The sequence below is a fragment of the Penaeus vannamei genome, chromosome 21 (genome assembly GCF_042767895.1).
Source record: "Penaeus vannamei isolate JL-2024 chromosome 21, ASM4276789v1, whole genome shotgun sequence".
Lineage (NCBI taxonomy): Eukaryota > Metazoa > Arthropoda > Malacostraca > Decapoda > Penaeidae > Penaeus > Penaeus vannamei.
In genome coordinates this window covers 6,289,159-6,314,158 of record NC_091569.1, presented here as the reverse complement: position 1 = coordinate 6,314,158, position 25,000 = coordinate 6,289,159, and the positions used below count along the sequence as shown (strand labels likewise).

General features: G+C 45.4%; 1 protein-coding gene across 1 annotated transcript in view; it reads left to right on the top strand.

The window, feature by feature from the left end:
• Window positions 1-25,000, top strand: part of LOC113830333 (calcium-activated chloride channel regulator 1) — a 265,515-nt gene that overhangs the window by 236,032 nt on the left and 4,483 nt on the right. The window contains exons 2-14 of the mRNA XM_070135797.1: window positions 19,752-19,923; window positions 20,187-20,336; window positions 20,522-20,687; window positions 20,836-20,938; window positions 21,199-21,779; window positions 21,889-22,051; window positions 22,289-22,540; window positions 22,655-22,969; window positions 23,133-23,270; window positions 23,383-23,764; window positions 23,886-24,020; window positions 24,409-24,603; window positions 24,927-25,000. The exon at window positions 24,927-25,000 is cut by the window's right edge and continues 107 nt beyond it. Coding sequence (XP_069991898.1) covers window positions 19,752-19,923; window positions 20,187-20,336; window positions 20,522-20,687; window positions 20,836-20,938; window positions 21,199-21,779; window positions 21,889-22,051; window positions 22,289-22,540; window positions 22,655-22,969; window positions 23,133-23,270; window positions 23,383-23,764; window positions 23,886-24,020; window positions 24,409-24,603; window positions 24,927-25,000 — 2,826 coding nt within the window. The remainder of the gene's footprint in view (window positions 1-19,751; window positions 19,924-20,186; window positions 20,337-20,521; window positions 20,688-20,835; window positions 20,939-21,198; window positions 21,780-21,888; window positions 22,052-22,288; window positions 22,541-22,654; window positions 22,970-23,132; window positions 23,271-23,382; window positions 23,765-23,885; window positions 24,021-24,408; window positions 24,604-24,926) is intronic.

Here is a 25,000-nt window from a genome sequence, read left to right as displayed (position 1 = left end):
GAGATCAAGGTCTACGGTGATTTAGGAGGAAAATGACGAGAATGTATCCAATATGGAGTGACTGGTTTGTGTGCACTGGGAAACACCTTTGAGAAATTACCTTGAAATATGCTGTTTTATCCCCCTTGTTTATGCGAATGAGCTGACAATCCATTCAGTAATTAATGATCGTTTCTCATCCCTTTTTTGACAAAATTCCATACTGAGGAATAAGACATCCACGCCGATTCCCATAAAAAGAATCCCTTAATTTTTTATTTATTTATTTATTATTATTATTATTTTTTTTTTTTTTTTTTTTTTTTTTTTTTTTTTTTTGCATTTTGCATTTTCACGAATCCCAAGACCCTGGGAGTCAACGGAGCGCGATGATAAGGTCAGCCAAGTCTTCTCCCACGTCTCTTGTGACCTTAGTTCCTCCAAAGTAAAAACAATGAGATAAAACGCTGGACTCTCTTTAAGGTCGGGTCAGAGAAGTACAAGGCCACCGGACGCGACGTGGGAGAGTCACGTGACCTTGTTGTGAGGGGGGAGGGGGGAGAAGGGTGGAGGGAAGGGGGAAGGGTGGTGGGTGGATGGGAGGAAAAAGGGTAGATGAGGAAGGAGGGTAGAAGAAAGAAGAAGAGGAAGGGTAGAGGGGAGGAAGAATGGTGGAGGGGGAGAAAGGAAAGGAAGGCGAAGGGTGGAAGAGTAGAGGAAGAAGGGCGGAGGGGGTGGTGAGAATAGGAGTTGATGGAAGATTATGAGAGAGGAGAAGTTTTGAAGGAGAGTAAGGGAAAAGAAAAGGAAGGGGAGTGGATGGAGAAGTTGAAAAGGGGGAAATGGAGATGTAAGTAAGGGAAGGAAAAGATAGGATAAGTAAAAAGAAGAAGAAAACAATAACAATGGAAGACAAGAAAGAAGAAACTCCCAAAGGAGAAAGAAAAGATAGAATAAGGAAAAATGCGAAAGAAACCAATAACAGAGAAAGACAGACGAGACAAGAAAGGAGAAGAAAACCCCAAGGAGAAGGAAAAGATAGAATAATGAAAAATAAGAAAGAAACCAATAACAGAGAAAGACAGACGAGACAAGAAAGGAGAAGAAAACCCCAAGGAGAGACACAGAACCCACCCAGGTCCTCCCCTCTGAACACATCAATATTCCGACCTCATAGTGAGAACGATCGGCCCTCATAAATCCCCTGTGGCCTCCCCGTGTCGCGCCCTTGACGTCTATTGCCCTTTTTCGAGCCACCCCCGAGGGCGCCCGGGGTCAATCGAGAGTCCAGTTCACTGCCGGAAATCAGGTCACGCCAAAAACTCCTGCAGAAGGAAGGGGATCTGTGTGGGTTATTTTGCCTGTTGGGGGTTAAAGGGGGTCCGGGGGAAGAGGGGGGGGGGGGTTGGGGGCGGGGGATGGCTGTGGTCCGGAGGAAGATGGGGGGGGGGGGAGGGGGGTTAAACACGTGCAGCTGTTCATGCATATATGCATACATTCGTGCATAAATATACACACCTTGCATATAAGATTGTATGCAGTATATACATGAAGGCATATATATAATAATGTCAGTTTAGACATAAGTAACTGTACTGTACACAAAGGCATACAATGACGTATATACAGTACACAAACATGCATGCACACAGTACATACATGCACCGATCCACACTTATAATTTCAGATACACAATCGCATATTTATTCTCTCTCTCTCTCTCTCTCTCTCTCTCTCTCTCTCTCTCTCTCTCTCTCTCTCTCTCTCTCTCTCTCTCTCTCTCTCTCTCTCTCTCTCTCTCTCACACACACACACACACACACACACACACACACACATACACACATACACACACTCACACTCACGCACGGACACACCTGATGACAGCAAACGTGACCGTGATTACAGGTTGACCTTTGACCCGTCTTTACACGCGTCTTCGGGTCACGCGGAAGAGAAAAAGGTCACCACGCCTCTATATATTTTTTTTCTCTCTCTATTCCTTATTCGTGTGTAATATTTGTGTGTGAAGAAGATTTTTCCATGTTCTTACTACTCAAGTTTTTTTTGTTGTTGTTGTTCTTTCGTTGATTTTTGTTTTTAATCTTCTTTTAATACTGGTGATTTTTTTTTTATTAATTCACTCCTTAGAGAGAGAGAGAGAAAGAAAGAAAGAGAGAGAGAAAGAAGGAAAAAGAGAGAAAGAAAGAAAGAAAGAAAGAGAAAAAAATGAGAAAGAGAGAAATAAATGAATAAAGAAAGAGAGAGACGATGTTGGAGTTGAGCTGGGAAGGGGTGTGGGTGTGGGGGGGGGTAAGGGGTAGGGGGTGGACGGTCTTTATGGGTCGGTCTTTGTGTCGGGCTTGTTTGTGTTGCATATTTAGGCTTTGTGTCGGGCGCAGGTAGGCTCGGGTCCCGTTATCGCTCTTTATACGTATAGACGCGTCCGGGGTCACGTGCGCTCGGTTGGGGTGGTGGTCGGTAATTAAGGGACATCATTGGTGATTAAGTTGATGTCAGAAGTATGCACACACTCACTCATTCACTCACCTACTTACTCACTCACTCACTCTCTCTCTTTCTTTCTTTCTTTCTTTCTTTCTCTTTCTTTTCTTTTCTTTTCTTTTCTTTTCTTTTCTTTTCTTTCTTTCTTTCTTTCTTTCTTTCTTTCTTTCTTTCTTTCTTTCTTTCTTTCTTTCTTTCTTTCTTTCTTTCTCTTTCTCTTTCTCTCTCTCTCTCTCTCTCTCTCTCTCTCTCTCTCTCTCTCTCTCTCTCTCTCTCTCCCTCTCTCCCTCTCTCTCTCTCTCTCTCTCTGTCTCTCTCTCTCTCTCTTCTCGTCTCTCTCTCTCTCTCTCTCTCTCTCTCTCTCTCTCTCTCTCTCTCTCTCACTCACGCACACGTACACGCACAGGCACACACACACACACACACACACACACACACACACACACACACACACACACACACACACACACACACACACACACACACACACACACACACACACACACACACTCACACGCATACTGTATGTAAGCATACTGTACTGTAGGTTTATTTATATTTGATTTCTGAAATCATAAAAAGAAACATTTGTCCCTCAGCGCAGCAGGATTAAAAATAATCTATGAAAAATATCGGATACAGGAAAGTGGAAAATAAATTATTTGTGCATATGTATTTATATACTATATATATATACATATACAGTTTTCAAATTGGCCGATGTTTCTAACAGATAAGCTTAATTGAACATTTAAAATTTCAGTGTATGGCATTCCCCATTGTTAATGTTTTTTTATTTATGCTCAATATTACAAATAATTTCAATGAAAATGTGTATCTTATTACATTTATTACAATAAATACTTTTTGCTTTTCCTGTTTTATCTGATCTTCTTTGTCTCTCCTTTCGCCTTATTATGTTCCGTTAACGACCCAGACAAAGAAAAAACAAAGATAAGCGGATTATATCAAAACACAACACTATTCCATAACGTCTCTTCTAAAGTGATAAACCTGCTTTTCTGTTTAAGACTACCCTGTCGCGTTTTCTTTTTACGTGCCCCATTTTCTTCTTATCCTTCCCGTTTTCTCTTTAGGTGTCCTGTTTTCTCTTTAGGTTTCCCGTTTTCTCTAGGTTTCCCGTTTTCTCTTTAGTATCCCGTTTTCTATTAAGGTATCACGTTTTTCGTTGTACTATTCATTAGTCTTTGTCCTTATCTTTTTTCCGAGTGACATACACGCATATTACCATATATTTAATCCAGACATACATTAAATGTTTACATATAACGTATTTGTATGTAGGGTCACCGATAGTATTGTAATGTCGGCTTTATAAACACGTTTACATACACATACATTACCACTTATGCATAAAGGTTTCTGCTTATATACCGTATATACACACATACTAGCAGTGTATAAAATTCATACAGTTTTTGCCTTGTGTACACTGGCAGTTGAAATTGAGCGCCATCATGGAAGTGTACACAGACACCACTTGCTTACGGGTATATAAAGACACAAAATGCAATGCAGTCACAGTTAAAGCCGATATATGTTTAAACTGTTTACAGAGAATTGTGTCTTTGAATACCCAGTTCCTCCCAACAGACGGTTTTGCATGATAATGACCAGAATAATCAATTAAGGTTTTAATTTTTTCTCTCTCTCTCTCTCTCTCTCTCATTCTCGTTTTGAGAGTAATTATACGCTTGCTCCCTTCTTGATAGGCGTAGACGAGGTCTAGATGGGCGTGTCTTGAGGGCGAGGAAGGATTTAATGGGCGTGGGCGGCTGGTTTTAGGCCCGGAGTAAGAGGTGTGTGTGGGGGGGGGGAGATTTGCGAAGGGAGTGGTAGGGGAATAGAGGTTAGGGTGGGGTGTTAAGGTGCTGTTTGGGACCTCGTGGACGGAAGGAAGGGCGGGAGGGGGGGGGGCGGTAAGGAGGAAGGTGGTGGGGGGGGGGGGCGGGTTATGATGGAGGTTGAGGGTTGAGCGTCGGCTGGGGCTCGAGGGGTGGGGGTGGGGGTAGGGGGAGAAGGAAGGGGGGGCGTGGACTCTGGGTTGTGCGGCCAGGTGGTACTTCCGGTGGCCGCGTATGTAGTGTAATTTGTGAGAAAGAGAGAGAGAGAGAGAGAGAGAGAGAGAGGGAGTGAGAGAGAGAGAGAGAGAGAGAGAGAGAGGGAGAGAGAGAGAGAGAGAGAGAGAGAGAGAGAGAAAACATAAAGATCCCGCAGAAAAAAACAGTGAAACAACAACAAAACAAACGCAACGGAAGAATAAACAAAACCAAAAGAAAGACGCAAAACAACAAAAAACAAAAAAAAAGAAACAAAATCCACACAACAAAGACAGATTCCTCATTTAATTGGTTGTATAATCCAGATGAGAAATTCAGGAGATTCGCGTCCTCGCCTCCATGCCAATAGGGAGAGCCTCTTACATGTGGTAATGAAAGTCCTGCTCAGCGTGGCGAGGAGAGATAATTACGGAATAGTTAAGGCAGCACTGTCGCCAAGTGCAAGGGAGGGGGGGGGAGAGGGAAGGGAGGCGGAGGGTGAGGGAAGGGAAGAGGGGGAGGGAGGGACGGGGGAAAGGGAAGGGAGGCTGAGGGGGAGGGAAGGGAGGGGGAGGGGGAGGGAAGGGAGGGGGAAAGGGGGAAGGTGTGGGAAGAGAGGCTGAGAGAGGGAGGGGGAAGGGAAGAGAAGCTGAGGGTAAGGGAGGGGGAAGGGAAGAGAGGCTGAGGGAGGGAAGGGAAGGGAAGGCAGGGAAAGGGTGAGGCAGGGAGAGGGTGGGGGTGGGGAAAGGTGTGTGGACAGAGAGAGGAGGGAGCTAGGGTGTGAGGGAAAGGGAAACAGAGAGGCGGAAGAGATATATAGAGAAGGAAAGGGGAGGGGAGAGAGAGTGAGGAGAGTGAGAGGAGAAAAATGGAGAGGGTAGTTAGAGCGAGGAAGAGAGAGAGTTAAGGGAGGAAAGGGAGGTGTGGTAAAGAAAGAGAGGAGTTTGAAGGAAGGGGAAAGAGCGAGAAAGAGAGAGGACAGGGAAGGAAAAGGGGAAAAGGAGAGGGAAGTAGGAAGAGAAAGAGGGAAGGGAATTGAAAGAGTGTGAAGGAGACAAGAGGGAGGGAATGTAGAAGAGAGGTATAAAAAGAGAGGCAGAGAGAAAGAAAGTCAAAATCCTTATTTACTTCCCCTTTGCTGGTGGGTCTTGTTGAATGGTATATAGGAAATGTGCGATGTATATGATGGGTCTGTAGCAGATATCGACGCATAAAAATAAAACCGTCTCAGAGTAGGATTATGTTGGGACTCGATAAGTATTCATACAAAAAGATATAGAAGAAGGTTTACCATACGAGTTGCCACATTATAAATAAAAAGATATATATATATATATATATATATATATATATATATATATATATATATATATATATATGTGTGTGTGTGTGTGTGTGTGTGTGTGTGTGTGTGTGTGTGTGTGTGTGTGTATGTATATTCCGGACTTGTGATACGACACAATACCTGATCTAAGAAATACATAACCCACAACTGACTGGTTGCCCATTGGAACGAACCAGCGAACGAACAGTGTCATCCACGTGCGTCAAAACATGGATTCGGACCGCCGCGACACACGGGTCGGGTTACAGCCAGCGGTCAACTCATTAGGAGCTCTGCGGTGGCCACAGCTGTTGCAGGCGACGGGTTACACAAGCGGAAGGTACGAGCGAGGTGTGAGGACGAGGTGGGTATGAGGGCGTGGGTTATCGAGCAAGTAATGTCATACCCTGCTTAAGGCTCCCCATGTCAACCGCAGTCTGGCTGGGTATGTCCTGGTGCCCCTGGCGATGCCCTGGCGAAGGGGGCTGTGTGGTAACGGGGGAAACGAAGGGGGGGGGGAGGGGGGATGGAAGTGCTGGTAATGATAGGTTCATTCTGTAATAAAAGCAGTTTTATCAGTACGTCGACAGAGGGAGAGGAACAGAGAAAAAGGAAAGATAGATAGAGAAACACAGAGATAAGGTATATATCTCTCTCGTTTGCGAAGTCTGTCTCGTCACTGGACACTGTGGGAGGTTGTTTACGCTAATGAAAGTCTCGCCCTGTTGTAAATCCAGCAGCGATTGCCTACCGTCCCTGGTCGCTTGCTTCCTTTAAAGCGACCGTCATTTATCTCACCTTCCCCCCCCCCTTTTTTTTACACGAGTGCTTGTGCATATCCATCCAAATACGAACACTTTTTCTTCTCTTTCTTTAGGCCCGTGTTTGTGCATATCCTTCTTAATACGAACATTTTTTCTTCTTTAAGCCAGTGCTTGTGCATATCCTTCCTAATACGAACCAGTTTTCTTCTTCTTTAAGCCAGTACCTGTGCATATCCACCCCAAATGCGTACAGCAACAGAATTGACACCAGCAACTTCCCATTCTCTCTGCCTTCAACCGACGCCCCGCATGACAGAAAGCCAATCAATCACCGAGATTACAGCGTATCTTTCCCGTTACGCCTCGTCCGAATGCGAACGCGGCACCTGCAACAGAGAAGACCAACCTGCCCGCTGAATTTGTCCATCCACGCATGCGCATATACCGTTGTTTATAATTGGCTGTTTGCGGTTGTGACAGACTCATGAAACGGATAGTAAGTGCGCGCTCGCGGACCGGACGGACGGAGAGTGTACATATTCATGAAGGCGAGTTTAACGATGGAATATTTTTTTTTCTTTTTTCTTTCTCTTTCATGGATTTAGGACGACCTCGAGTGCAGAGTAATGAATGAATATCGAGTGGTTGGCCGATGACGTAAAAGGGGGGGAGGGGGAGGGGGGTTAATATCAAAGTTGATCGGTTTATGAATATTCACGTTTGGGGGAGGAGCGGTGGGGGTTGGGGGGGGGTTAGGGAGGGAAGGTACGGGTGTAATTCGAAGCTTTAGGGGGGTTTGGGGGTCTGTGGAGGGGTAGGGGGTGCCTTTCTCTTTGTTTTCGGGCTATTTCCAACTTATTTAAGAAACTAGTTATCTTATTTTCTGTTCTTTCCATATATTTGGTCTTGTTTGTCTGTTGGCTTCTGTCTCTCTTCCTCTCTCTCTCTCTCTCTCTCTCTCTCTCTCTCTCTCTCTCTCTCTCTCTCTCTCTCTCTCTCTCTCTCTCTCTCTCTCTCTCTCTCTCTCTCTCTCTCTCTTCCTCCTTCTTTTATTCTCGCTTTTCTTCCATTCCTTCTTCCTAATTATCAATTCATCTGTTGTTTGCCACAATCATTAGCGTTACAGACTGTCGTGTACGTGAAGAAACACAGTCACGAAGGGTGGCGTGCGTGTGTGTTCGAGTTTATGTACGTGTTTGTGTGTGTGCGGTTGTTTGAGTTTATGTACGTGTTTATGTGTGTGCGTTTGTTTGAGTTTATGTGTGCGTTTGTTTGAGTTATGTACGTGTTTATGTGTGTGCGTTTGTTTGAGTTTATGTACGTGTTTATGTGTGTGCGTTTGTTTGAGTTTATGTACGTGTTTGTGTGTGTGCGGTTGTTTGAGTTTATGTACGTGTGTATGTGTGTGCGTTTGTTTGAGTTTATGTACGTGTTTATGTGTGTGCGTTTGTTCGAGTTTATGTACGTGTTTATGTGTGTGCGTTTGTTTGAGTTTATGTACGTGTTTATGTGTGTGCGTTTGTTTGAGTTTATGTACGTGTTTATGTGTGTGCGTTTGTTTGAGTTTATGTGTGTACGTTTGTTTGAGTTGATGTACGTGTTTATGTGTGTGCGTTTGTTTGAGTTTATGTACGTGTTTATGTGTGTGCGTTTGTTGAGTTTATGTACGTGTTTATGTGTGTGCGTTTGTTTGAGTTTATGTGTGTACGTTTGTTTGAGTTTATGTGTGTGCGTTTGTTTGAGTTTATGTACGTGTTTATGTGTGTGCGTTTGTTTGAGTTTATGTACGTGTTTATGTGTGTACGTTTGTTTGAGTTGATGTACGTGTTTATGTGTGTGCGTTTGTTTGAGTTTATGTGTGTACGTTTGTTTGAGTTTATGTACGTGTTTATGTGTGTGCGTTTGTTTGAGTTTATGTGTGTGCGTTTTTTTAAATTAATGTGTGTACGTCTGTGTAAGCCATTTTGTGAATATGTGCGTACGTTTCTTTGAGTTTTAGTATCTGTATAAACGTGTTTTTTAATCTATTTAACCTATCTCCTTTTTCTGATTATCTGCACTTACGTGTTTCCCTGTGCGTGTCCGTGTATACATAACCGCTGTCCCCGTGTGCGTGTGTACATAACCGCTGTCCCCGTGCGCGTGTGTACATAACCGCTGTCCGTGTATGTGCAACCGCTGACGTTACTCCACGTGTGTACTCCCATGTGCGCGTCTGTCACCGAGGCCTCCTGTCACCACCGCACGCACACAGAAAGGCCGCATTGAGCAAGAGGCCGCCAGATGCAAATGAAGTTGAGTGACTGAAGCTTGTTGAAGAGGGGGGGGGGGGCTGGAATGCGGGGTTGGGAAAGCGCGTGTGTGTGTTTGTGTTGTGAGCATGTTGTGTTGTGTTGTGAGCATGTTGTGTTGTTGTGTTGTGAGCATGTTGTGTTGTGAGAATATTGTTGTGTTGTGTTGTGAGCATGTGTTGTTGTTGTGTTGTGAGCATGTTGTGTTATGAGCATGTGTTGTGTTGTGAGCATGTGTTGTTGTTGTGTTGTGAGCATGTTGTGTTATGAGCATGTGTTGTTGTGTTGTGAGCATGTTGTGTTATGAGCATGTTGTGTTGTGAGCATGTTGTGTTGTGTTTCGAGTGCGTGTTGCGTTTTCTTTGTGTGTATGTGTGTGTGTGTGTGTGTGTGTAAGTTGTAAGTTTTTTTTTCGTACATATGTGTGCGTCAGTGTCGGGCTGTAATACCGTTGTTTTACATCTTTCGCATCCGTACGAACCAGCGTATGTACATACGTGTACATACCTGTACGTATGTATCTACACGTACATGCCTATGAGCGTGTGTGCACCTAACCTCCTGGGAGCAGGCCACCGCGGCGACACTGAAGCCAGGCGGAGGTGCAACAAAGTCTGCAATTATCCCGGCAACATGATGAGGTAGTTCCATGTTGATTACGGTTGATTAAACTCCCGACATCATAGCAGACGACGATCGGGGATGATGACGTTAATCGCGCTCAGCCAATTAAGTGGAGTGTGGGAGAACAGACAGTCGAGGATGCTTGCAATGCTCGCTCGCAACGGAAGCGGAAAGTCGGCGGAAAGTCTGTCTTTACGAGCCATCTTGCAACATGAGGTTAAATAGATGAAGTAGAGGGAATTATGCATCAGGGTATTTATTCCGGATGTTCAAAGAGATTTCGTCTTTCTTGTGCGCCATCTTGCAACACATCCGCGTTCGGGTAAAGATGCTCATTTGAATATTGAATGTGTAAAGGTATGTATTTGGTGGTAAAGAATTCATACTGATTAAGTTCTACATAACTGGTCATTTTGTGATGTTTTGATTACCGAAAAACAACTATATTAGCTTTGCTTACATTACGACTACAGTAATCAGAAATATATATATATATATATATATATATATATATATATATATATATATATATATGTGTGTGTGTGTGTGTGTGTGTATGTGTGTGTGTGTGTGTGTGTGTGTGTGTGTGTATGTATGTATGTATGTATGTATGTATGTGTGTGTGTGTGTGTGTGTGTGTGTGTGTGTGTGTGTGTGTGTGTCTTTGTGTATGTGTGTGGACGACATATCACAGGAGTTGTCGTTGTCGAATTCAAAGACAGATATGGTAAACCGTAATTGAGGGAGTGCATTCAGATATGAAGAAAACAACAATGTAGAATCTGCATACGCTTGCCTTTCATTCAACCTTATTAGAATACAAATGGGAATTTTCCCGCTCACTTATTCAGCTCTTCACCTGTTTTAGTATCTCGGCTTCGTTAGTAAAGAAATCACAATTGGAAACGAACGCGCGAATTCGAAACAGCCGACGGACAACATGGCGGCGGCGGCGCTCTGGAATGGCGGGAAGCGTTCGTCTTTTTTTTTTTATCACGAAACGAAAAGGACATAAGTCAGGAGTTGTAAATAAACTTACGTAGGAATGGTAATGGTTGATTTTTATTTCTTTTCTTTTTCTTTTTCTTAATCTTTGTCTTGTTTCGGCGCATAGCTTAACGTACCACGTGTTTTATTTATTTTTCAATGGGACGGAATTCGGAGTCATAAACGAACAAAAAAAAATCTCTAGTTCAAAAAAAAAAGAAACAAAAAATCTGATAAATGCGATTCTGTCCACTGCACCGGCCCCACGTGATCAGGTGTCCGTATCACCCAACAGATTGTTCCAGAAGCGGGAATGTTTACAAACCATCCATTACCCGCGCCCGTTGTTAGATGGGACCCGGACAGAAGGGTATTTTCTGCCCTGTGATCACCCCGCCCTGTGATTCGATCAAGTAAATGAAGGAAACTTTAAATGCGGGCCGGTGGGTAATGAAGTCCATTTATTTTCTGGGGCGGGGAGTCATGGCCGAGGGGGGAGGGGGAGGGAGGGAGCGGGGAGAGGGGGGGGGAGGGAGGGAGGGAGGAGAGGGGGGAAGGAACGGAGAGAGAGGGGGATTAAGGGGGGTAGAGAAGGATTGGGGTGTTAAAGGCGGGGTGGGGGTGGGGGAAAGGGTTGAGGGAGGAGGGAAGGGATTAAGGGAGGGTGGGAGAGGGAAGAAGGGGTGGAGGGAGGGGAGGGAGGTTAAAGGAAGGGAGTGGGGGTATAGTCAGGAGGGGATGAATGGGGGTGGGGAGGGGGTGCCCTAGGTGTAAAAGGCCTGAGGCTTGATTGCTCAACATTATTTTGTTTCAAAGTAATTATATACCATGTTGGTCCACCCCCACCCCACCCCCACCCCTCACCCCTTTCGCCGCCGCTCTCCTCCCCCCCCCCCTCCCTTCTACACCTTGTGGTTGCCTTGGTATTCCTAAAGTAAATGAGTAAATAGGAATTAATGATAATGAGTAAATATTCCTAAGGTAAATGGGTAAATAGGAGTAGTAAACGTAATCTTAAGATCGATTTAAGAATTCGAAATGCGTCGAGGAATTAAGTATTTTGTTTCTGACTTACTAAACATGTCTGTTAGAGAGGTTGATAGTGATGATGATGTGGATGATGTAGTAATGATGGTGATGATGATAAAAATGATGGTGATGATGATGATAATGATGGTGATGATGTAGTAATGATGGTGATGATGATAAAGATGATGGTGATGATGATAATGATGGTGATGATGTAGTAATGATGGTGATGATGATAAAGATGATGGTGATGATGATAATGATGGTGATGATGTAGTAATGATGGTGATGATGATAAAGATGATGGTGATGATGTAGTAATGATGGTGATGATAAAGATGGTGGTGATGATGTAGTAATGATGATAAAGATGATGGTGATGATATGATAATGATGATGGTGATTATGTATTAATGATGATGGTGATGTAATAATGATGGTGATTATGTATTAATGATGATGGTGATGATAAGGATGATTTTGATGATGATGATGGTGGTGATAACAGCATAATACTAACAATCCTTATTACGATTGCTGTAATGTATAGTGTTACTGATCTAAACAAACATCGATAGAACAAATAATAATCATAACATGAAACCAGAGAAATGACGATTATGATATATTGAAAAAGGTAAAATGATAATGATAATATTATGGACCATAAAGTTATAATATTTGACGTGTTGTAACAATACGCACAGCTGAACAACCAAGGTATTTTGGGGGGTTATATGATTATCATTAGTTATGCAGAATTAACATCATCATCATTAATTCCATACTTACCACAACTTTCAAATACCAATAGAAAAAAAAACAGTAAATACCAAACAGTAACGATACACAACTCCCTAATAACACTTTAAATAAATCAGCAGGTGTGCAAATGGTAATTAACATAATTAATAGCCAAAAAATGAAAAGAAATAGATTGATAAAAAAAAGAAACCAGCATTCATCTCTTTGGTGTACAAATGATAATAACAATAATGAATAGCCAAGAAAAAAATGATAGTTTGATATAATAAAAATAATATAATGAAAATAATTTATATAATAAAAATAATATAATGAAAATAATTGATATAATAAAAATAATATAATGAAAATAATTTATATAATAAAAATAATATAATGAAAATAATTTATATAATAAAAATAATATAATGAAAATAATTTATATAATAAGAATAATATAATGAAAATAATTTATATAATAAAAATAATATAATGAAAATAATTTATATAATAAAAATAATATAATGAAAATAATCGATATAATAAAAATAGTATAATGAAAATAATTGATATAATAGAAATAATATAATGAAAATAATTGATATAATAAAAATAATATAATGAAAATAATTGATATAATAAAAAAGATAGATTGATATAATAAAAATAATATAAAAATAATTGATATAATAATAAAAAAAAATGATAGATTGATAAAAAACCAGCATTCACCTCCACAGTACATCTCGCATGCACCGCCCCCCCCCTCCATCCAGCATCTCGCCAGCATCCCCCTTGTTCCAATTCATCTCCTGCGCTGGAACAACATCATCAGCATCAGCATTCAATGATTCCATTTCGAGACTGGCTGGTAATCATCCTTTGGGGAACAGCTGATGTGCACATATCTTGCGGTCCCACCAAACGCTGTCATTTCTGTGAGGTAACCATTTTTTTTTTTTTTTTTTTTTTTTTTTTTGTCTTTTTTTACGTTAGCGGGTTGAGGTGATGGGGTGGGTGAGGGGGGGGGGGGAAAGGGAGAAAGGGAGGGGGTTGTATGTTGGGGATAGGGAGGGAGGGGTGTTGTGTGTATGTGGTGGTGGGAAGGGGATATGTATGTGTGTATATGTATGTATGTATGTGTGTATATGTATGTATGTATGTGTGTATATGTATGTATGTATGTGTGTATATGTATGTATGTATGTGTGTATATGTATGTATGTATGTGTGTATATGTATGTATGTGCGTGAGAGGGGGTTTGTAGTTATGGGGGGAGAGAGGAGGGGGGAGGTTGTGTCTGTGTGGGGAGGGAAGTTTGTTTGTGTGTGTGTGCGTATGTGTGCTGGGAAAAAGGTATCTGTTAGGGATAGATGGGGGGGGTATGTCTATCGAAAAGATGTTTGTGTATAAGTATATATGCGGGAGTTGTCTGTCTTTCTGTATGTCTGTTTCTCTCCCCCCCCCCCTCTCTCTCACTCTCTCTCCCTCTCTCTCTCTTTCCCTCCTTCCCTCCCTCCCTCCCTCCCTCTCTCCCCCCTTCCCTCCCTCCCTCACCCCTTCCCTCCCTCTTTCCCTTTATCCCTCCCTAACCCCCCTACCCTCCTTCCCTCCCTCCCCGCCTGTCGTTACGTCATGACTCGGACCCGAGAGGGAGAACAGGTGGATCACTATAATTACGGCCCAACAGAGCTCACTGAAACTCCCTGGTTGAGTCAGGACGCGGTACGGCGGTCGTGTCTGATTTTTTGTAATCAGTTCATTCACTAATGAGGGAGGGAGGGAGGAATTGAGAGGGAGGGGGGTGGAGGGAGAGAGAGGGGGAGAGGGGGAAAGAGAGAGGAGAGAAAGGGTGAGAAAACAAGAAGGAAAAACAAGGAGAGAAGAATGGAGAGAGAGAGAAGAAGGGAGAAAGAGAGAGAGAGAAGGTGAGAAAGGGTGAGATGGAAAGAGAAAGAGAGGATGGAGAAATAGAGAAGAAGAGAGAGAAAGAAAGAGAGAGAAAAAATAGGAGAGAAAGGGTGAGAAGGAAAGAGAAAGAGAGAAGAAGGGAGAAAGAGACAGGGACAGAGAGACATAGATTTAGACCCAAACAGACAGACAGACAGACAGGAAAGAGAGAAAAAACAATAAGAGACAACGGAGAGAAATTGCTACGTATTGCCGACAGCTCCCACACTGTCCCTCCTCCGCCTCTCGTGCATTGTCACAGATGTTCCCGACGCCACGGCTTTGTAACGGGAAATCCATTGTGGGAAGTGATGGGGATTTCTCAGAGGCGATTGGGATAGCTTCCGGTCGGAGGGATGATGCCCAGGTGTGTGTGGGAGAGAGGGAGGGAGAGGGAGGGAGGGAGAGGGAGGGTGAGGTAGGGAGGGATGGGAGGGAGAGATATGGAGGGATGGGAGGGAGATGTAGGGAGGGATAGGAGAGAGAGAGGGAAGGAGAGGTAGGGAGGGAGGGAGAGAGAGGGATAGATGGAGGGATGGGAGAGGGAAGGAGAAAGAAGGGAGTCAGAGAGACAGAGATAGCGACAGATACAGACGGACAAAAATAGACACAAACAGGCAGAGAGAGAGAGAGAGAGAGAAAGAGAGAGAGAGAGAGAGAGAGAGAGAGAGAGAGAGAGAGAGAGAGAGAGAGGGTGAGAAAGAGAGAGACATACAGACAGACAGAAAAGTAAAAAATTAGACAAGCACCGAAAACCACGACGAGAAACGCGAAGGACAGAAAGAAAGAAAAACAAAAACATACAAAAAGAGAAAGCAAAACAAAACAAGAATTGTGTGTGAGCCGGAGAAGCATCGTTAGTAATTCCTCGTAAAGATGGAGATTTATTGTTATTGTTGTTGTTGTTGTATTCCATTATGCTGAGAGAGATGTCAGATGGTTACGTAAGGTGGAAGAAGATTGTGAAGAAAAGCATAACGGGGAAGGAGCGAGAATGGAAGATGGCTCTTGCGGAGGGCAGTGCGGGAAATTGATGTTTTTTGAAATGTTATATTCTTGGCAGATATATATATATATATATATATATATATATATATATATATATATATATATATATATATATATATATATATATATATATATATATATGTGTGTGTGTGTGTGTGTGTGTGTGTGTGTGTGTGTGTGTGTGTGTGTGTGTGTGTGTGTGTGTGTGTGTGTGTGTGTGTGTGTGTGTGTGTTATTTTTTTACAAACCGATTCAAGTGCGTTAGAATAAATATGAATATAGAATATATTGAAAACAGACAAAGGCTAGGTAACCGAACATATCAATCGTTGTGCACCCCCCCCACCCCACCCCACCCCCTCTTGCTGCCCCCTCCCCACCCCCATCCCCTACCGAGCACGACACAGGAGAGGTGGAGTGAAAATCCCTTTGTGATTTCAATACTCAGAAATCCCTTCAATTCACAGGGATTTCCTCGAGTGTAAAGTCATAAATATGTATCGTTTCTCTACAGCAAGGTCTGGGCTACCCTCCCTCCCCGCCCCCCCATTCCTCCCCTTCCACTCCCTTTCCCCCTCCCCCATTCCACTCCTTTCCCCCCTCCCCCCCTTCTTCCATCCACGCCCTTCCCCATTCCTCCCTTCTCCACTCCCTTCCCCCTCACCCCATTCCACTCCTTTCCTCCCTCCCCCCCCCTTCCTCCCATCACGCCCTTCCCCCTCCCCCTCCCCCCTTCCCTCACTTCACCTCCTCCGATGACATGACAGCCACTCGTCACTCGTTACTCACGTACACATCACGGCCTCGTTTTCATAGACATGCATATTCTACGATCAAAATTTTCTCTCTCTCTCCCTCCCTCCCTCCCTCCCTCCCTCCCTCCGTCCCTCCTTTTCGTAAACATACTTATTCTCTCTCCCTCCCTCCCTCCTTCCTTTTCGTAGATATGTATATTCTACGATCAAAATTTACTCTCTCCCTCCCTCCTTCCCTCCTTTTCGTAGACATACATATTCTCTCTCCCTCTCTCTCCCTCCCTCCCTCCCTCCTTTTCGTAGACATGCATATTCTCTCTCCCTCTCTCTCCCTCCCTCCCTCCCTCCCTCCTTTTCGTAGACAAGCATATTCTACGATCAAAATTTCCCTCCGATCACACGAACGAGCGAGGGCGGGGCTAGTTTAAACCGCCAGAATCTCAACGGATTTCCGCGGCCGCCATTTTGTTTTTGTCTTTGCCGTTTTACTCATTAGGAAACTTGAGAGAACTTTTGGGGGGGTTTGGATAAGTAGTTTTTTAGGGGGATGGGGGTAGGGTGGGGAGGGATTTTGTGGTTCTCGCTTTGTGGTCTTTCTCTTGATTTTTGTTTTTTGTTTTTATTTTTGTTTGTGTGTTTCTAAATGTGTCTGTTTCCGTCTCTCTCTCTCTCTCTCTCTTTCTGCCTCTGTCTCTCTCTCTCTCTATCTATCTATCTCTCTATCTACTCTCTCTCCCCCTCCTCCCTCCCTCCCTCCCTTTCCCTCCTCTCTTCTCCCTCCTCCTCTCTTTCACCTTCCCCCTCCTCTCCCTCCCCCACTCCCTCCCTCACTCTCCCCCTCCCTTCCCCCCATCCCCCTCTCTTTCACCCCTCTCCCTCCCCTCCCCCTCCCTTCCCCCCCTTCCCCCTCTCCCTCCGAAAGGCACACCGCCGAGTCCCGTCGGGTCAGCGAGATAAATCGGCGCCTTTTGTCACGTCGCGGCGCTATCGGGGGGCGAATTCTCCTCCTCAGGGGCGGGCGGCAGCAAGGGCGGCGCGGCGGCTGAAGCGGCGATGAACACTCCGGTATTTGATTCCCTTTTCGGGGCGTTAAAAGGGTAACGGGCGGAGTTTAATCGCCTTCTGGACACACATACTCGCGTTGTTGTGGTATGGTTGAGTTGGGGTATTTTATGTTTTTTTTATGGTAGATTTTTGGATTTACATTTTTCTGGTAGGTTTTTGGATTTTATGTTTTTTTTCTTCTGGTAGATTTTTGGATTTTATGTTTTTTTTCTTCTGGTAGGTTTTTGGATTTTATGTGTTTTTTTTCTTCTATGTTTTTGGATTTATTTTTTTTTTTGTAGGTTTTTGGATTTTATGTTTTCTGGTACATTTATGGATTTTTTTTTTTCTGGTAGATTTTTGGATTTTATTTTTGTTTGATATTTGGGTTATGGGAAGAGAAGCATTGGGAGGATAAAACACTAGATAGAAAGGGACGGTTGATTCATGTACATAACTGAGTTTCATTCTTTTAAATAGGGGTCGAAGGAACAGTTTTAAAAAGAGAAAATAAAGAGACAAACAGAGAAACAGAAAGAATAAAAGGCAATATTTTAGGTAAGGCGAAAGCTCCGAAGGGTTCCTTAGAATAACGGCACCTTAGACTGACCAGATGTGTGGACACAAACACTTAGAATGCTCCCAGGTGTATAAGGGCGTCCGTATAAGGGTGTTAAGTGTTGCGAGAAAGTGCGCTTGGTTCACTGAGCATCCCGTGATGTGTGAGTTGGTGGTTTGAGAACATTTTTTTGTTTATTTCGTGACCCTTCTATGGGTTTGTGTGTCTGTGGTTTATATCGCGTGATTTTTTATGCCTTGATTTTTTTCTTTCTTTCGATGCGGAGTCGGTTGTTCTGTCCTCTTCCTTCTCTCTCTCTCTTTCTTTCTTTCTATTTCTATTTCTCTTTTGCTCTCTCTCTCTCTTTCTCTTTCTCTTTCTCTTTCTCTTTCTCTCTCTCTCTCTCTGTCTCTCTCTCTCTCTCTCTCTCTCTCTCTCTCTCTCTCTCTCTCTCTCTCTCTCTCTCTCTCTCTCTCTCTCTCTCTCCCTCCCTCTCTCTCTCTTCCCTTCCACCATCCTTCCCACTCGTCGTCGCCCTATTCTCAGCAAACCCTCACGCGCGCTGCTCTCCGCTCTGCCTCCGACGACATCCGAAGTCCACACGGAATAGAATCGCGGTCCGAGTCGGCTTTTGATGGCGCCGTCAGAGGCCGGGATGGGCGCGACGGCCGCTCCCGATCCGACGTCACCTGGTGCGGGGGCGTCCTCGCGTCTGGGGCTTCTGGTCGCTTTGTCTGTCTGTCTGTCTGTCTGTCTGGCTGGCTGGTTTGGTTCTTCTGTTTCGTGTCTACATCGAGGTTTCTGTTTCTGTTTCGTCTCTTTCATTTTTTTTTCTCTCTCTCTTTCAATTTTTCTCTCTTCTCTCTCACCCTCTCCTCTTCCTCCCTCTCTCTCTCTTTCCCTCTCCCCTTCTTTCTCTCTCCCTCTCTTTCTCCCTCTCTTTCTCTCCTCGCTCTCTTACCCCAACAGAAAGCACGATCGTGTCGAGGTATTTCGTCCCCAAATGCTCATCATTGTCGCCAAAACAGACACAGCAATTACAAAGCAGTCGCCACCAATACAACTTCCTATTGACTTCCATTCGCGGCGGGAAAGACTGTTATTGTTGTCATACCTGCGTTGATTGCGGCGCTCGTGTGACAGACAGCAAGGTTTCAGGTCCTTGTGCTTCGGAGTCCATTGTCTCGGTTAATTAAGAAATAATTAGGTCGTTAATTATCACGTCGCGCTGCTCCCGACCTTCATTACGTCGCGACCCCGCAGTATGTCTTCTGTACTTAGTATGACAGGTGTATTGTTTAGGCGGAATGGAAATAGGAAATGGAGGATTTAAAGGGTTTGTTTTAGTCACCCCTTGTTTTATTTTTTTAAAGGAGATAACACCATTTTCCTTCTCGTCATCCCTTTTATACATATATTTTTTCATCTGATATTTATTCATCTATAAAGACAATTTACTTCTTTTTTACATATTCTTAGTCATTGTATGTATATCTTTACATCCATTATTTATTCATATATAGAGACATTTTGCGTCTTTTTTCAGTTATACAAATAAGGTCAGTTTAAAAATCCTCGGCTTTGTACTAACATCACAAACAGTTGCCCCATTAACTGTAATGCGGTTAGATGTAATGAGCCCGGGCGCCCGCCAGAACCCATTCATCAGGGAAATAAACTCGGCGCCATTAGCATACGCACGCCCGCAGTCCCAGAGTACGCCCGTAGTCAACAGCGCCGGCAGGAAGCACCTCCCGACGCCTGGTACCTCGTCGGGAAGAGGGTGCCACCGGGAGAGGCACTGGCACGCGGTGGCACTCGCTCGTGTGTTGCGGGTCCCATGGCGGGGTGTTCATTTTGTGGTTGGTTTTGGGGAAATCTGATTTTTTTATGAGGTCGTGTTTTGTTGAAGGCTTTTGGTGTTTGTCGTAGTTTGGGTGATGGGTTCCCGCCTCTCTGTCTGGGTTGGGAGTGTTTGTCAGAATGTATAGGCTTTGCTCGCCGTGTCTATATGCGCACCCCGCAGTGTTCCGGTTCCGAAAGATGGCGCATGTCCCGTAGAGTTAATTAGATCACTCTCCTTACTTGTCGTGTCTGATGATTAATTGTTGTCTTTTCTCCTTTCAGGCTTCTCTGGATTCCTTCTCGCGTCTGCTGTGGCGAGCGACGAACGGGCGGGTCCATCTGGGAGACGTGGGCGTCGTGGTGCCGCCCACCCTCTCGCGGGCCTGCTCAGTGACCCCCGGAGCCCGCGCCACCTGGCAGAGATGGGCGACGGCAGACCTCCGCCTGGCTCCAAGTAAGGCCACCGACGCACTCTGCCGAAGGGCTTGGGAGAGGGACTCGGTTCGAGGCGATCGGGGACTGGCTTCCGTCCAGCCCTGGCGTCGCCGTCTTGTTGCCATTATGTCCTGTTTGTCATTTCACTTTATTCGCCCTCAGCACATTCGCATCTAGGGCAATGCCTTCATACTATAAGCCTCCAACATGTCCACAAGTCACAAAACATTAATAACTAAAATGATTATTGCAATCGATTACTTATACCAAATCGTCCCTCAGGCGCAGTGTCTTCTGGATGGTCGTGGGGCGCGGCCGGCAGCGTGGGCGTTGGCGTAGCTCAACCTGAAGGGTGTGGGCGGCCCGGACACCACATTACCCTCGATCCCGACGTCGTCCTCGAGCTGGCTGAGGCCGAGGTTGACACTCTGGGTGAGTCGAGCGATTGGAAAGCTCTTGGACTTTCTCATGGATATTTATTTTTTGTGTGTGTTTTTTTTATGATATTCTTGATTACCTTTTTATTTTATAGTCAATAACAATAAATAAAAGGAAAACAGACACTGAAAGATACAAAGACACTAACGGAAGCACTAACTTCTCTCCCACTCCCACAGGTCGCTCTCTGGTGGGCGCGTGGGCGAGGTACCGCTGGGGCGTGTTCGAGGAGCGAGGCTACGAGGGCGACCCCAAGTTCCCGGCCGCCCACATGATGGATGACGTGCCCAAGCCCACGTCCTGCACCAACGAGCCGACGGAGGGACAGTGGATCTCCAGAAAGGGGTATGCTGGTGCTATGTTTGATCTGATGTGGTATATTTTCATGTTTTGTTGTTTTTTCGATAGTTTTATCTCTAGGATTTTTTCTTTGTTTTTTTTTCCTTATCGTTGTTATCTTTTTTCCATATTATGACCCTCTTTATGCCAGCAGATCTGGACCGTGTTCGGAGGATGACCTAGAAGGCTGCGTGTGGGTGCCTGACCTCAAGAGCCAGGTCAACACATCGATCCTGTACCATGCTGACTTACCTCAGGTCAGTCCTTGGTGTTCTTCATTATTTTTAATTGCATGGTCAATGTAGAAAGAACATTGCATTTTTCTTTATACTTAAGTTCCAGTATTTCTCTTATCCGGGTATGCAGGAATTGAAGGCCTCACCGCAACACAAAGTAAACTATTTGGAATAAGGATTGATACGTAATGGAATGACATGTAGTGCATCGTATCTTGCAAAAGTAAAAAGCTCATGGGAATAAACCTGGGTCCTTACGCATCCCTTCTTTGTCGCCACAGATGCGGGGCTTCTGTGACAGCGAGACCCACGACTACGATTCTCCGACGCCCCACAACCTCCTGTGCGGAGCCAAGAGTGTTTGGGAAATCATGAGGCAACACCCAGACTTCGCTGTGAAGGCCACACCCTCTCCTCCTGCAAAGGTGGAGGCAGAGGAACACGCCACAAGACGCCCCGAGGGAGAGGAAGGACGCGGCGGCACCATCAGGAAGGGGAAAACAGAGTCCGTGACACCTGCGACGCCCTCGTCGACAACTGCGGGAGGGGTGACGCGAGAAGACCCGACGACGACGGAGAGTCTATTCTTGGATGACGTCCGAAGGAGGTTCGAGGAGAAGGCCGCTTCCAAAAGCGAGGCGCAGGTCACTCCCGAAGCGGGGAACCAGACGCAGAAGAGGAGCAAAAGGGAAGAGACGAATTCTAATCCGGGTGTCAATCTGCGGCCGAGCTTAGTGACCGCCCACATCGCGACGTCGAGCTCCCCCGCTCCGCCCCACAACGCCTCGGCCTCGGAAGACCCCCTGCCGGTCCAGGATTACCTCATCAGCAGCCACGAAGTCAACTTTTCGGAGAACTCGGGGTGAGTATCGTCGGATGTGACATGTCACTGGGAATGTATACAAATGCAAGTGCATAACTGACATACATTTATTATTTGGGGTGTAATTTAATGCTCTTGCGTTCCCTAGACGCTCCCACCACCCGAACCACGAGCCAGTCAGAGACAAAAGCAGGAAAAGGCTTCCAGGGCGTCAGCAATGGAGTCCTCCGTCTCCAGAACTCGTCCTGCTGGCCCCTGCCCCAAGGGCCGTGGTGCTGGCGCTCGACCTCTCTCAGGACGCTGTGGCCCAGGTGAGTTAAATAATAATTTGTGGATACTGAAAATACTCCGTGGATTTTATGTTTTATGTAATTTGACTGGCCTTGAATGAAAGATCGGCATACTTATAATAAGCACTCCTATTTTTAAAGTTTGGAAATGGATCATAGGCAAAATCCACTCAAATTGATATGTAAGGTCCCTTATGATCGTATACAGAACTCCGCCCTCAAAGCTTAGCTCTATTCAACCTCTCTCCCGCTACCCAGGTCAACATGGATGAGCTCCGAGGCGGGATCCTTCGCTGGCTGTGGGGCCTCGGCTCCAACATCAAGGTGGGCGTCCTGGCGGCCTACAACAACGCATCCTACCCGCTCAGCCTCGGCCCTCTCCTGCATGCCCCGACCACGACGTCGCAGTTGGAGGACGAGCTCGCTCTCCTCCCCTCCCTGGACGAAGTGGAAGACGGGGTGTACGGGGGCGAGTACTGCCTCGACTGCGTCCTGAGGGAGGCTTCGAAGGTCTGTCGCTGCTAATGGTTTCGTAAAATTCTTGGGTTATACAAAGCGATATCTCCATTGCTTTGTTATTATTGTCGAACAGGATCATTCGTAACATCCCTATCACTCGCACAGATGCTGGAGGACGGCGGTGTCGAAGAAGGAGCCGGCGTCCTTCTCCTGGTGGCGTGCGCGCCCCAGGTGTCCGAAGACGTTCTGGCCAGTCTCCGCCAGAGCTCCCTGGCCGTGCAAACCCTGGCGCTCTGCCCTTCCGCCGATCCCAAGTTCGACCAGCTGGCGGGGTCGGGCGGGTCGTGGGTGCTGCCCGACACTCCCACGCCCGCGTACCCGGGGGAGGCAGGAAGAGGCCGCGAGCAGAGGGCAGCGGCTGTGCTTGCTGCTGCTACCCAGGCTGCGATGGCTGTCCCGGGAGACCCGACGCTCGTTAGGGTGAGCAGAAAGATCTCATCATGATGCTGTATTGTCTGTTTCTTGCAAAAACTGTATTCTTACATACAGATTTTCAGATTTATCCGAATGACTATTTCCAATGTAAGATGGCATTTTCACTGCTCTGTACGGTGTGTGACTTCCTGTTTTCTTGACCTTTAAGGTTGGTGGATTGATAACCAGCGTAGAAGAACGGATGGTAGAGAGCGCCGGCCCGTACGTGACTATGTCTGGTAGGCTGAGACTCGCACCTGCTCGCGAGCCTCACCTGGTCATCATCACCACACAGCATCAGGCAAAGGTTTGGATTGCTGAACTATGTTTTTTTTATCAAACATAACTCTCTGTGACTTATGTTAAGATAGGATAAGATATAAACAGAATAACATGTATTTCTGTCAATTCGTCCTCAGATTGTGGAGCTGACGAATCCCCAGAAGGAAGAAATCGACCTGATTCGAGACACGAACCAGCGCTTCTGGGCCATCGTCGGCAAGGAAGGCGGGGAGTTCACTTACACGATCAAGTTCCTCAGGAGTTCGATCGCTTTCCCGTTTTCTGTGACCGCGGACGTGTATGTGAGAAAACAGGAAGATATCGGTGTTGTGGTGAAACTTTACACAAACGTCGACGACCACAAGCCGATGCAGCCGGACTCGCGCCCACTCGTCGCGTGGGCGGAGGTCACTCTCGATGGTCGTCCTGTTGTCGGAGCGAGAGTCGTCCTCAAGATAACTCACCTGAATGAAGACGGTCCTTCCGACACGCTCGAATTATTGGACAATGGCAACGCAGGTGAGGATGAGTTGTATCAACTTTAATAAACTAAGAGAGAAATGGCAAAGGGAAACAATATTTAAGATCCTCCAGTGTTGTTAACTTGAAGATCTGATCATATAATTCATGCTTATTACAGAGCCCGATGTGCGTGCGCATGACGGCGTGTATACTCGCTACGTGACGTATCTGCCCGTCGAAGGGAGATACGCCCTCATGGCCACAGCCACAGACCACCAGGGGGCGGCGTCCGTCCTGGCCCCGAGACGTCGAGGTGAGTGCCACGGGAGAGCGAGCGGGGTGGGGAGGGGGAGGGATGGTCCACACTGAGAGAGTTGATGGAAGTGGGTGGAAAAAATTTAGACGAATGTTGTATTAGATATCATTAGCTAAAACTGGTGTATATTTTAATCAAATAAAAAAAAAAAAAAAAAAAAAAAAAAAAAAATATATATATATATATATATATATATATATATATATATATATATATATATATATATATATATATATATATATATATATATATATATATATATACAGGTAGCCATCGTTCTACCCAGTCAAGCAAATCGTGTATACCTGTACACACAGGCCGGACAAAACTAAACCAGATGACCTACCTGGTTTTATTTTTACTCAAATCTCCCTCGCACTTCCAGACGGCCGCGTGGTTCCCGTGAGCGCCGGCCAGTTCAGCGTCGGCAGCGCGGCCGTGTCAGTCACCGTGGCGCGAGTCACCACCACCGACATCACGCCGCCCTCACGGATCACAGACTTGACCGTGACTTCAGTGCACGACACGACCGTCAACCTCACGTGGGCGGCTCCGGGCGGCGACCTCGATCAGGGTTCAGGTGAGTCAAGTGCCAGAAAGTGTGGTTGTCTGATTTCTATGCAAGTGCTGCTGGAAAAATGAATGACATCCTTCGCTGATGCTCTTGTGGGCGAGGAAGTAGAATTTTCATTTCCATTCGAGATGGTCAGAAGATGAGAAAAAATATGATTGAGAATTAATAATTTCGCAGGACAGTCGATGCTCTTGTTCGCATCATAATTACTTGAATCTTAAACCCATATTGCCTAAGGGAAACATCCGCTCATTATCCATTCCAACTTGTCACAAAGAATCCCAGAAAATGCAATCCCTTAAACACTTATATCATATTGTCCTCCCAAGCGTGGCGTTACGAGCTCAAGATGTACACGGAGCGCAGCGCCCTCAGCGAGGAGCGCTTCAACACCTCCACCATC